This window comes from Arachis duranensis, chromosome 6 (assembly GCF_000817695.3).
Source record: "Arachis duranensis cultivar V14167 chromosome 6, aradu.V14167.gnm2.J7QH, whole genome shotgun sequence".
Classification (NCBI taxonomy): Eukaryota; Viridiplantae; Streptophyta; class Magnoliopsida; order Fabales; family Fabaceae; genus Arachis; species Arachis duranensis.
This window is the reverse complement of record NC_029777.3, coordinates 97,945,755-97,959,368: the sequence shown is the minus strand read 5'-3', so window position 1 is coordinate 97,959,368 and position 13,614 is coordinate 97,945,755. Positions and strand designations below refer to the sequence as shown.

Below are 13,614 nucleotides of genomic sequence, written 5' to 3'. Positions count from 1 at the left end.
TTTTGTAAAATATACATTTTTTTTACTAATAACTTTTAAAAAACCTCCTCAATCCATTTTAAAATTTGTGTTAGCTAATATTAATTTTATCTATTTTTCAAAAAAAAATTATTTTTTACAGAAGAGTAAAGTATCGATTTTGTCCTCAATGTTTGGGATAAGTCTCAAAGTTGTCCCTAACATTTGAATCGTCTTATTTAAGTCCCTAATGTTTCAAAATTGACTCAATGTTGTCCTGCCGTTAGGAATCTGTTAAAAAAATTGACGATGGGACGAAATTGAGATGATTTTGAAATGTTAGGGACTTAAATAGGACGAAAACGTTGAGGACAAAAATGATACATAGAAATAAATTGTAATTTTATCCTTCATTAATATCAATCTTTTACTGTACATAGTTATTCAATTATTTTTCAATCACATTTAAGTAAATTACACTTAATCACATTACTTTGATTCTAAATAAATTTATTTTTTTATAATTTTACTTTTAAAGATTTTTACTCATCATGAAATATTTGTAAAATGACTAGAATCACATTACTTTATTCTATATGTATCATTTTTTCCCACAAGTTTATGTACTAATCATCCTATAAATATTTTTTATGATGAATAAAAACTTTTAAGAGTAAAATTATAAAAAAAAATTATTTAGAATAAAATTAATGTGATTAAGTGTAATTTATTTAGATGTGATTAAAAATAATTGAATAACTATGTATCGTAAAAAATTGATATTATTGAAGGATAAAATTAAAATTTATTTATATATATATGTATCATTTTTGTCTCTAACGTGTTCGTCCTATTTCAGTCCCTAACGTTTCAAAATCGTCTCAATTTTATCCCGCCGTCAATTTCGTTAACAGATTTCTAACGACAGGACAACATTGAGTTAATTTTAAAACATTAGGGACTTAAATAGGACGATTCAAACGTTAGGGACAACTTTGAGACTTACCCCAAACCTTGAATACAAAAATAATACTTTACTCTTTTACAAAAATACTCTTTAGCAAAAAAAATTTTTTTGTCATTAAATTTTCATTACAAGAAAAGAAAACTATTTTAACATGATTTTTTTTAACAGCCATAGTTAAGGGTAAAAATTAATATATATTTTTGACAAATATCACAAATGTCAAATTCTCTATGTTTTTTTGATGAATAATTTGATTGTAGAAAATTACTCCTCAATTTTGACACTCATTTGTTTTCAACTTACTCAATTATTCTTTTTTTTTTGTTAAGCTCCGTCAATTTTGGCATCACACTGCTCTCAGTTTGGGATTATACTACTCATTCTTCATCTTCAAAATCTCAATTTATTCTTTCAAGATCTCATCTCATTCTTTGTTAAAAATTTTTGTTGAGAATTTTTTATGGTCAATAAGTGTCAAAATAAATAGTATTTTTGACGATTAATAAGTATCACAAAAAATATATTCTCAAATTTTTCTAACAAATTATTTTTGACGGCCAATATTTATCAAAATAAGATTTAAACTTTTTTAAAATACTCTTCAATAATTTTTTAATTATTAAATTATAATTTTACTAAAATTCCGTTAATAATTATTTTTATATTTTACTATTAATTTTTTGATTTAACATTAAATAAAAAAATATTACCACTGTTAATATGTATAACAATTAGTATATATTGATATCGGAAAATAATCTTATCAAGATTTTTTTATTTCATGTTAAAATAATATATATTAATATCAAAAAATTAATAGTAAAATATAACTATAATTATTAACAAAAATTTTGATAAAATCATAATTTATAATTAAAAAAATATTGAAAGATATCTTAGAACAAAATAATTTAATTATTAATTTTTTTAAAATTATTTTGGTAAAAATATAATTTAATCAATAAAAAATAATTTATTAAAGGGTATTTTAGTAAATAAAATTTAATTACAAAAAAATAAAATTTTTGGTAAACAGTATTTTTGTAAAAAAATAATTTATTTTTTTTAAAAAATAGATAAAGTTAATATTAATTAACACAAAAAATTTAAAATGGATTAAATTTTTTTTTAAAAATTATAAAAAAATATATATTTTACAAATAGAAGAGAGAGGAGTATTATTTTATCATCTCTCAAAAAGAGAAAAGTGGAATTTTGTCTTTAATTTTTACTTCTCCTTCTAATATTATTGGCTATATTTTGGCCTCTTAACGAAACTATATATGAAAAATATTTAGATATTTTAAATAAAAAAATATTAAGAGTTCTAACTCCTAACTACCTATCTTTTTAATTGTTATCTTAATTTTTAAATATTTTTTTAATTTTTATCCTTTTTTGTATATTTTTTTTAAAAAACATGGTATATATATTTAAATTGTTTACTCTTTTAAATATTAAAAGAATAATTAAGAGCGAAGATAAATTAACACTCTTAATCATTACTATTTATACTATATGAAATGTGCAGTTGAGTTAACAATTTAATTATTAATCCTTTTATATATTTTGTTTGAATTTAGAGTTACCGTAACCAAAACAAAAGTGTTATAAAGATGCTATTAAATTACTAATATTTCTTTTGCACTTATTTTTAAAAATTTAATTTTAATATATTATCAGTAATTTTATACATATATTCAATTATGTATTCAGTGACGAATCTAGAAAATTTTGATAGTGGGGGCGAAATATATATAACATGATAATAATTTTTATAATAAAAATATTACGTTTACATAAAAAATTAGCTATGAATTTATCTACTATAAATTTGTGTATAAATACATATATCATTTAACTTATTTTTAATGTATATTTTGTATTTCAAAATTTGTATTTTAAGATTTATTCTGTACAAGTGATTATTTTATGTATACTTAACATAATTGTTGTTATAATTATATTTTGTTATTGTAAAATATGATTAGGTTTCAAAATATCTAATTACAAATTAAAATACTAAAATAGTAATTTAAATAATAACATATAATTTAAAATTTAATTTTTTTATATTTCATATTTTAAAACCTTGACAATATAATTAAAATATTATTTTGTATATGTCGTTAAACAATCATTTAAAACTAAACTTTCATACAATTAGTTCTTGATGATATTATTTATAGTTGAAAAAGTTCATTTAATTAGAGTAGTTATTATGAAAAAAATTAAAGCTAATTTTAAAAGAAGAAATACAAATGGATATATAATATTCTTTCGAGTCGATTTCTAAGAAAGAACATCAATCTTATTTAAATTTAAAACTTGATCATTATAATGGACATCTAATATGACGTTTTTAAATTGCCTATCAAGTATCGAAAGTTAAATAAAAAATTATTGTGGGTCAAATTTAATAATTTAGTGAGAACAAATAAATATTATTATTATATACTACTCAATAAAATTCCAAATTGTAGTGGGGGCGCTTGTCCCCAAACCCTAAAGAGTGGATCCGTCCCTGTATGTATTAATATATATATATCTACAAAAATAATTATTTTTTATATTAACGATATAAATAATCATTCGTAACTGATTGCCGACTTTTCTCTCTCTTTTGATTATCTCATTACAACAAAAGTACAAACCCTCTTTTAATACTATCATTGGGAAAACAGCCATTTGCTATCATTGGGACCAACCGGTACTTTTAATACTGCTAAGAACGACTTCAATGCTCACAAAATTTTTCATGAGAAAACCAAATAAAACAAAACTTACCTAGTACATAATAATATCTTATTATATACACTGATTGAAGGTGTGAAACAGACATACAAATCATAAATTAACTGGGTAAATACAATTTGATCAGGTATGCCAGTTGGGGATTTCGTTGTGGCCAATGATTTTATAGATGTATTGAAAAGCAAACATGCGGCTAACGCCTATAAAAAGATGGTCAGTTTTTCTTGAACGCTGAGTTAAATTTTACATGTTGTACGGTGTTGAATTTATTTGACTAGTTGATTTAAATGGAAAAAAAGGTAATATACTTGGAAGCATGCGAATCTGGGAGCATGTTCGAAGGGATTCTTCCAGAAAACATAAACATATATGTAACCACCGCTTCCAATGCAAATGAGAGCAGTTGGGGTTGTTACTGCCCTGGAGATCCCACCTATCCTCCTCCTCCTGAGTTTCAAACTTGCTTGGGAGATTCTTATAGCGTTTTATGGATGGAAGACAGGTCTGTATATATAATAATTTAGCCACTAAATCAACTATTCACGTTGAATAATATACGTGTAATATAAAATACATATTGAGAATAACTTAAACTATACATATATTCATATATAAATATTATATGATTGATTAGGCGACTAATTTTTAGTTAAGAATTTATTGTTTTTCTTTTTCAAGTGGCTTCTTTTTATTTTTCGGCCAATAATCTCTTCAATAATTCTTGGCTCAGGAATTATCTTTTTCATGCATGATATATATTAGTCATTAAATTAAGTAATAGTGCAACTAAGTATTTTTTAAATATTATCTTTTATTCAGTTTTAGAGGAGAGAAAAAATATAAATAAAAAATGACTTTTTTATTTTTTAATAACTGATTTGTGAAAATAGATATTTAAATTAATTAAATAATAATAAATTCTTAAAATGATTGAGCAAAAACTGAATTTTAAAGAACAAGTAGCATTTCTAATTAAGTAATGCATTTATTTTATAACTGTTTATGCATTATTGAGTTAGGGGTTCAAATCGAAACAATGTGTATGGAGAAAATATATTTGTTAAGTAAAAGTATAAGTAAATAATGAGAATACTATAAATAATGTGAATAATGAATATCTCGTATGTTTAATTTAATAGATATGTAGATAATTATGTTTATTATTTTTAATTGGATGATTATTTCTTTTGATTCAGTTTACTCGTGCATGTACAGTTAATAATGGGTGAATGTTCAATTCATTAGGTGTGCGGGTGATTATCCTAATGTTAGGGTTTAGGTGATAATTTGAGAGTATAGTATTTTTTTTACTTTATTAAGTCAATTTTAAAATTTATTGTTCACAATAATTATTGTCTATTTAGCAAAATCCATTGGTTAAATCCATGCACCCTCCTAAGTCCTAACTTTTGAAGTTCTGAATTTTATAAAATTTAGTAATTGTTGCTGGCGGTGAATATTTTAAGTAATAAAAGAATTATGTGAGAGAGTTTCGGGAGTTTCATCTTAAATTTATTTATGATGTTTATAATATATTAACATTCTTATGGGAATTATATTTGGTGGCAGCGACAAAAATGATAGGACAAAAGAAACTTTGCAACAACAATATGAAACTGTAAGTCCCATGCCAACATATATTCTAACACTATATAAACTCATTGAAATAATGTTGATACATGAAGATATATGTGTGTGATTGATGCACAGGTTCGCGAGAAAACATTAGATTGGGAGGCAAAAGGTTCTCATGTGATGCAATATGGAAACAAAAACTTCACCGATGATTTTCTAGTAACCTACATTGGTGCAACCGGAGTGAGTACCAGTACAAATGCATATCCTTCCTCTGCTACCCCGACAAAATTTGTCGACCAACGAGATGCACTTCTCCACTATCTTAGCCACAAGGTTGTCTTCTCTTTTTTTTTATTATATATGAAGAAAATTTCATGCCCTAAGCTGTTTAAAAATGTTATGATTATTATTTATGGTGTGATTTCAGTTCAAAAACGCTCCAGAAGGATCAAAAGAAAGGATGGAAGCTCAAAAGGGGTTAATAGAAGAAATAGCTCAAAGGGAGCACGTGGACAATAGCGTGAAGGCCATTGCAGATCACTTGTTTGGAGAAGAATACAGAGCATCAGTGATCTCAAGTGTTCGTCCATCAGGCCAACCTCTTGTGGATGATTGGGATTGTTTTAAGAATTATGTAAGTGAACAAATAAATTATTTGATTTAATCCATATACTGATGTGATCCAATAAACATTAGTCTTTTAAATAACTATTTGCTTATTATATTACATAAGATCGTTGATAAATTGATTGTGCTTTCTGATTCTTTATGTATGCTATTTTATGCAGATAAAAATTTATGAGAGCTATTGTGGTGCCCTGTCAACGTATGGAAGGAAATACACCAGGGCCATTGCTAACATATGCAATGCTGGCGTTTCTCAAGAGAAAATGGTTGTAGCATCTTCTCTAGCTTGCCCCTAGGGGAATTATTGGTTCTTCATGATAAATTTCTCACTGGTTATTAACAATGTAATAATGAATATGTTTATGAACTAAATAATGGAGCTTACACAAACTATGTAATAAGACCAGTGGCTAGATTTTCCTAGTAGTTTCCTTACTTTGCCTCGTTTGTGCCTTGTTTTAAAAACTACTCTTTCTGTTGTTGCTAAATATGCCCCCTAATAGAAGGAAGTTATTTGCTTGCCTTTCATATTGCTTCTTTGTTAGATTTTCATTTTCTATTAGCACATCAAATCTCGTTATGTTCTTGAAAACAATTCATATATGTACATAGATTGTAACGGTTTTGTCAAATCTGTTTCAACGCATAACCTCCCAAATTTTCCTCTGCTTTGTGTTTCAGTGTTTAATTTGTGTCCACCGTACCCAGAGGACCAATTGATGAGTCTCCAAATTTGTTTAGAAAATGGTAGTCATAGAACTCATCAATCGGCAGGACCTTTCTAAGGGTGTTTTCCTGCACATTTTTAATCGCGTCTTTCATCCAATCTTCTTCTCCAGCTACTATGGATCTTTTCGTTGGTTAATGGGAGGCCTTGCTAGTGGCAAATTCTCCATGGAGTTTCTGTTAGAGCAATTAGAAAGATTTATAGTTCTAAAATTTAATAGAGAGAGTCACCAAACTAATTTTTTTTAAAAGTTTAAGTTAATAAATGAACATAACATTAATAGTTATATCTATTATTTTTCTTAGTATGAATTTTTTTAGATTTGTTTAATTTTTTGCATAATTTTTTTATTTATTTTATACTATTTATTTTACTTTTAGAATCGAATTCTAAATCTTTTGTAAATAGAATTCTAATACTACATATTAAAATTACTTCTTAAAAAACTTAAACTAATGGAAGAAAAACATAAATAATTATATATATGATAGAGATAGAATATTTCTATGGGTTGTCGGCAACTTGCCGTCACTTTAAGTAGTTAGTGTTTGGAGACCAACACTTTCGGTTGTAGGCCAGTAGTCTTGAATGCTAACTCAGGTTGGATTGAGAATGGTAAAGCTAAAGGAGAATACTTCGATAAAAATATTAAAAATATCTTTTCTTAAAGAAGTTTATATGTGTTATAATGTTATTGAATATTTTTATTAAACTGATTAATAATTTATTTTTTAGTAAATCAAAACAAAATCAGTTTATTATAGTAACAAAAATAAATTCAATTGTTCATACTATAATTATTAGATTCGATTTGATTTAATCGATTTATACAATTTAAACTGAATTATGTCTAAATTTTTTGATAAAAAGACAAATATATCCCTAATTTTTGTTTTAAAAAATAAACAAAAAAATGATCCAATAAATTATGTAAATTGATCGATTTAATTAAATCTGATAACAATTAAGTTTATTTTTATTGTTATTAAAAAATCAGTTTTATTTTAATTTGTTAAAAAATTCAAAAATTTCATTAATACGTCCATAATAACATGTCTTTATAAAAGAAGTTTTAAACGTCTTTCGTAGGAATATCCTCCTAAGCTAAATTAAACAACCATGCGTCACCCAAATAAATAAATAAATAAATAAAAGTTTAAGGTGTAGATTATGCTACGTAACACATTACGTTAAATCAACAATCTTCTTCTTTTGAATATACCAAAAGTCTAAAAATGAACTTTTACTTGACTTATTTGAGATAAGATGTCATGTTTTCATGGAATTTTTTTGGAGCAATACTGCAACAATAATCAGTATAATTTATTATTTTTTATAAATAATTAATTAATTATATTTAAAAATATTAACTAAAAGCATAATATTAGACTATTAACTAAAAATACTAATTAATATAAATTAAAATTGGTCGTTCCTAAACTTTTTCTTTTACTATTTCATTCATATTCCTCTATTCTTAATTTCTGTTTTAACCAAATAACTTTCATTCTTATTTTTAATTTAACCAGTCTACAATTATTATAAGAAATTTATAATAACCATATGGTGGCTGGCTTACATCTTTTTAAGAATAATCTTAGTGCATGACAATTAGTACTTTAATAATGAATGGTTAAAAATAAACAAGAAATATTATATTTCAATAATTATATATATATATATTATTTTTAATTGATGAAGTAATTGCATATGTATTTTATGTTATTTTTCATATTTAAGAAATTATAATTTATATATTAACACATTTAATTTAATTTAACAATTTACAAATTGTAAATTCCAATTTTATCCCGAAAATGACACATATTATTAAATTTATTTTAGAAGAATTATAATATTAATATGGCTTTTTGAATATACCTTTTTATTTTTAATTAGATAGAAAAATGAATATGATGGGAAAAAAAATCAATAAACACAATAAATATATAATATCTTCAAAAACGATAAATGTATATTTTAAGATGTACCAAAAATTAGTGTAAGTATCATATCTCATTTTATAACGGAGTAGGCGGTAGCACTGTTTTTTTTTTTTTTTTCATTTTTATGATACATATGAAGAACCCGTGGGAAAAGGCATAATTTTATAAACAACATTTCAACAAAGGAAAGCTCCCCAGTTCCACCACCGAAGGCACAAAATTTTCTATTTGAACACTGTAATATTGACAGCGTTCTTATTAGGAATAGTGCCTACCACAGTCTATGAACTTCTCAATTTTCATTCCCTCTTCACAAATCGTCCCTGAAAAATGCACCAACATATATTCAATTTTACGTGAAAAGTATCTAAATAATTCAGTTCAAATAATGGAAATCAACGACCATACAAGAAACAATGAGACCAGATATATATTGTTGTTTTAAGCACTTCTTTTGGTAGGCTTAGAATTGTCTTAAGAGTATTTAAAAATTAAATTTTTTTTTTTTTGATGTTGTTTGGTTTCTACTTAACAAATCGGAATTGAGTTTTCGTAACAAGATTCATTTGTCAATTTAAGTAACATTTCTATTTGAAAAAATATAGGAGGCCAACACTTTTATTAAATTTGGCTAGCACTTAATCAGCAAGACAAAAGTAAGTAATTCTATACCATTAATTTCATACCATTAAAAACACTAATAATGACTAATTGACGACTACAAATCACAAAACCTGCCGACTCTCTTATGGCAAGTGCTAAAAAAGAAAGGCTCTCTCAGATATCACACTGAATACATCTTCCCAAAAAACATCTTCCCAAAAGATTAAACTGATCCGAAAATTATTCACACCACATTGAATAATCTCTTTTTCGTTTTCAATATGCATATTAGACAAATATTTTTTTGAATTATTATAAAATAATTAAATCTAAAAAATTATTATTATAAGACAAATTCGTTCTTTTTGTAGAAGAATCAATTTATCTCGAAAGAGTAATAAATTTGTTTTGGAAGACAAAGTATCTAATCTAAAATTTTTTGAAGAGCAAAGTGTTTATTTTTTGTCTTTTATTTCTTTAAAAATTAATTTTAATCATTATAGTTAAAATTAAATGTAATTTTTTTTATTATATAAGTAGATGTTAGGGCAATTTACCATAATAAATAAACTGCCTTCCGATATTACCAAATTATACAATATGCAAAACGGATACCAAAATGTATTTTTCCATAAAATAGGTAAACCGCAACAGGAACCGCGGTTTACGTTCTAGGAAAAAAAGGCATAATCCGCAATAGGGGTGTTGTGGTTTATATGTAAATGAGTAATGTACATAAACCGCAACAGAGGTCTAACATTTATGCGTTAATGGGCAGTGTGCAGAAACATTGGTATCTGTTTTGCATATTGTGTAATCTAGACAATTTATTTATTATGGTAAATTGCCCTAGATGTTACTTTAAAATAAAGGTTAGTTTTGTAAATTTTGTTTTCGAATCACTCATATTTTAAAAATTTTTATGTGTATTTTTAGCTGAAATGACTAATAATCTAAAATAAAGGGAATATTTATTGTTTTAAGAAAATTGATAAATTAAAAAATTAATGCATTTAGGATGTAAATGTATCATCAAATATTAACTTACCGACCGACACTGATATCTTGGCACGAAAGCGAAAAAGTCAGCAAAAAGTTTCGAAAACGAAAATTTTTTTTGTCCCAACTACTTCATGCTCTTCATGTGAGTATCAGAAGTTCATAACCATGTCATGAAACTAATGTTATGCCTTTTAATGTCGAATATGTTTCTATTTTTTATTATTATTTTGGTTTTGATATTGATATTCTTTTCAAATTGTATATTTTCGTTTAAATAAAATTACTTTTTTGGCATTTTATAATGGTATAATTATTTATTGAGGAAACTGTATAAGAAAAGGCAATACACCACGACTAACACCCATAGGCTACCAGTTTCTATATCCAACTAGAGCTAACTAGTTAAAAAATAAGAGGTCTTTTATATAAAAAAAAATAATTTTTTATTATTCTAATTTTTTAAATTTTAAAACTAAAAATACAAATAATAAATTCAACTTGGCTTAAATTGTAGTTGGCTCTCTAGATTTTTTTATAAACTATAAATAAAGACAGAACAATTAGATATAGATACAAAGATACAGAAAATTGTATTTGACGGTGAGACACAATTTATATTTTCATTTTTTTTATTATCATTATCAAATTTGTAATTATATTTTTTGTCATTCTAGTTTTTATTTTAAATTTTGTGTGAAAAAAATGAAGATAAATCGAATTTTATTTTTTGTTCTATTTTGTATTCAATCTATCACCAATTCTTTGTATTCTATTTTCATTGTCTTGGCATTTTCTCAAAATCAAATACAGCCATACTAAACTGATACTGAAATTCATAAAGGAATGAATTTGATCTTCCCAACCAAAAAAAATCTTTAGATGTAACAGGATAGAATATTTTGTGGATTAAATGGAGTAAATTACCTTCATCCGAGGCCGCTTCTCAGCATTGAGCTTGCGGACTTCATAACGGATCCTCTTAGAGAAGAGCCTGTTCTGTCTCTTCTCTTTGTATCTCTGCACGCTTGCCTCTCTCTGTCCCACCTTCAACCCCATTTCTTCCGTTGTCGTCCTGTTCTCTCCACCAATTTCCGGTACAACCCATGTGTTCCCAGTGCCATCATTACTTCCACACCCATCACCTCCAATCTGCACAAAACATAACATTCAAATGCATACTTAGTAAGTAAGACTTAGCCACCAAATTTTCTTGTGGAGAGACTCCTTTCCTCTAGTAGTCTTTATTCTTTAGCTATTTAATTGTGCATAAATAATAAAACACTTACTTATGAAATACATTATCGTTTATTTTAAGCTACCAGCCTACCATTTTTGGTCACTATATCTTGCATATATGTTCTTTTTGGACGTTTTTCTTTTACTAGTAATAATGAACCACAGAGATCTGATTAATATCCGACCTCTCCAACTAAGTAACACCACCCATACTATGGAGCTATATATTTATCGGTATCTCAAATTCTCAACCCAATATTTTAGATGATCCAAATTAGAACAATCACATTAGCAAATAAGCCGAATTAAAGAAATGTTATCAACATAAAAATGATCACATATCAGTAACAATCAACAAAAAGCTTCAAGAGTGATCTTACCTATGCACATTCTCATATATCCTATCCACAATAAAAAATATAGAAGATATATACATGCTAACAAATAATGTGGTTACAGCTTAACATGTAAAATTGAGTTTTTATTTTATAATACATATATCTAATGAATTTGACAGAGATTAAAAATAGCTCAAAGTTTCCCTATTAGAAATTTAATAAATCAAAATAGTTTTAAATTTTTGAGTTACTAAGTTTAGTTATATTAAAAAAAATCATTTGTTAAGTAAACTATTTGTGACTTGTTAAAAACTAGAATAACATTTAAACAAAATAGAGTTAAGTGATGGTAAATTACATTATTGGGAAGAAGAGCATTATAGAAGAGAGCATGATTGTGGAAATCAGGGACAGTCTGTGGGGCCTCCCCTGCAATGTAAAGGGAGCCCTTATCAGACCAAGCATTCAATATCCCCTCATGATCCAGCTTCAATGACAACAACCCAAACGACGTCGTTCCGCAATAACTCGTTACTTCCTCCATCGTCTCCTTCTTCTCCACCACTTCTGAGTAACACACCCACCTCTCTTCTTCACTCCCCTCTTCCTCCCTCCTCCTCATCGCTTTCCGAACCAGCCACCCTCCGTCGCCGCCCACACCCGCCGCCGGAGAGAACGACCCCTCCTCCGACATCGCCGTCGAAGTCGTCGCGGTACTGTCGTCTTCCAGCAGGCCGTTGAGGGTGGCGCCGCCGTCGGAGCTGAAGAGCAACGCCACGGAGTTGTTCTCCTCCTGCATGTCTTTATCGTCGACCGTGTTTTGCGGATGCAGAGGGAAGAGGTTCAGCTGTGGCTGTTTCTCATCTTTGTTATTCTTTTTTATGAGGCGGAGACTGAGGTACTTTGGCTTTCTGGTTTTGGTTCTGTTTCTGCGACGTAGTGGTTTAAGAGATGCGGTGGTAGTAGAAGAAGAAGAAGTTAAAGAAGGAGACAGTTTATTTGTTCGTTTTCTGGTTTTCCTCATACTTGGTTCTTTCTTTTGGGTTTCTACTGAAGGAGGAGGGCTATTCTTGTTACACATCACTCCCTCACTGCTCACTATTTGGAAGCAGAGTGAAGGAAGGGGGAGTAGAAAATAAAAGTGATAAAAAAGGGTGAGACTTTCTTGTGTGGGAGCGTGGGAAAGACATTGACTCATCAGGGGATGATGTGACGTGTGGCCTGATTGACACGTGTTCTCTTGTGATTGGGTGAGAATGTGGATTCCATTGTTATCTGGATTTCGTTCTATTAAGAGATGAGGTGATACATTTGGTTACTTTGGCGTCTCTCATTGGCACTTCAGATTACTCCTTGCTCCGTTACGCTTTTTGGAGCCTTTCTTTTACCACCAAAAAACGTGTTAAATTATGAAGGTGGTACGGTTTGATGTCTTATTTATAAATAATTAATAGAATAATTCAGATGAATAAATAGTTTAAAATTAAAAAGGAAAAGTATAGGGTACCAACATATTATCTGCCAACTTCTGCCAACTCTTATTTATATTTGTGTTTCATAGAAGTGTGTTCGTAGATGTGTCTAATAATTAATATATTTTAAATATATATATAAAGAGACACATCCAGAAAATATATTTATAAAGACACTTCTATTAAATACAGTTATAAAAAAGGCATTTTATTAGACACATCCACGAACACACTTCTATAAAACACAATTATAAATAAGAGTTGGCAGAAGTTGGCAGATATGCTGTTGGTAACGTAGCAGAACCGAATTAAAAATTACATAAATATCTTACATATAAATAGGCCATTATATAAATCGAATTAACTTATGTTGATTGATATTATTTGTATATAAATTGAATCAACT

The 13,614-nt window shown here is 27.2% G+C and overlaps 2 protein-coding genes across 2 annotated transcripts in view; one reads left to right on the top strand and one right to left on the bottom strand.

The window, feature by feature from the left end:
• The window catches only part of LOC107494888 (vacuolar-processing enzyme), a 15,283-nt gene extending 9,103 nt beyond the window's left edge, over nucleotides 1-6,180 (top strand). Inside the window, exons 3-8 of the mRNA XM_016115927.3 lie at nucleotides 3,807-3,892; nucleotides 3,979-4,181; nucleotides 5,249-5,297; nucleotides 5,390-5,590; nucleotides 5,685-5,891; nucleotides 6,046-6,180. Of these exons, the coding sequence (XP_015971413.1) occupies nucleotides 3,807-3,892; nucleotides 3,979-4,181; nucleotides 5,249-5,297; nucleotides 5,390-5,590; nucleotides 5,685-5,891; nucleotides 6,046-6,180 (881 nt within the window). The remainder of the gene's footprint in view (nucleotides 1-3,806; nucleotides 3,893-3,978; nucleotides 4,182-5,248; nucleotides 5,298-5,389; nucleotides 5,591-5,684; nucleotides 5,892-6,045) is intronic.
• Nucleotides 6,181-8,566: 2,386 nt separating this feature from the next.
• On the bottom strand, nucleotides 8,567-12,944 carry LOC107494886 (zinc finger protein CONSTANS-LIKE 8). The gene is made up of 3 exons (XM_016115925.3): nucleotides 12,095-12,944; nucleotides 11,087-11,311; nucleotides 8,567-8,880 (listed from the first exon to the last, which is right to left on the bottom strand). The coding sequence occupies exons 1-3, from the start codon at nucleotides 12,932-12,934 to the stop codon at nucleotides 8,857-8,859; spliced, it is 1,089 nt and encodes a 362-aa protein (XP_015971411.2). The 5' UTR covers nucleotides 12,935-12,944; the 3' UTR covers nucleotides 8,567-8,856.
• Between the last annotated feature and the right edge of the window lie 670 nt (nucleotides 12,945-13,614).

What these genes read in the sequence shown, in the direction of transcription:
- LOC107494886 (XM_016115925.3), bottom strand. Translation starts at nt 12,934, where the DNA reads ATGAGTCAATGTCTTTCCCACGCTCCCACACAAGAAAGTCTCACCCTT. An exon ending in ATGCTCTTCTTCCCAATAAT is followed by an intron (nt 11,312 to 12,094) that starts GTAATTTACCAT and finishes TGTTTTGTGCAG; the next exon opens with ATTGGAGGTGATGGGTGTGG. An exon ending in AGAAGCGGCCTCGGATGAAG is followed by an intron (nt 8,881 to 11,086) that starts GTAATTTACTCC and finishes TGCATTTTTCAG; the next exon opens with GGACGATTTGTGAAGAGGGA.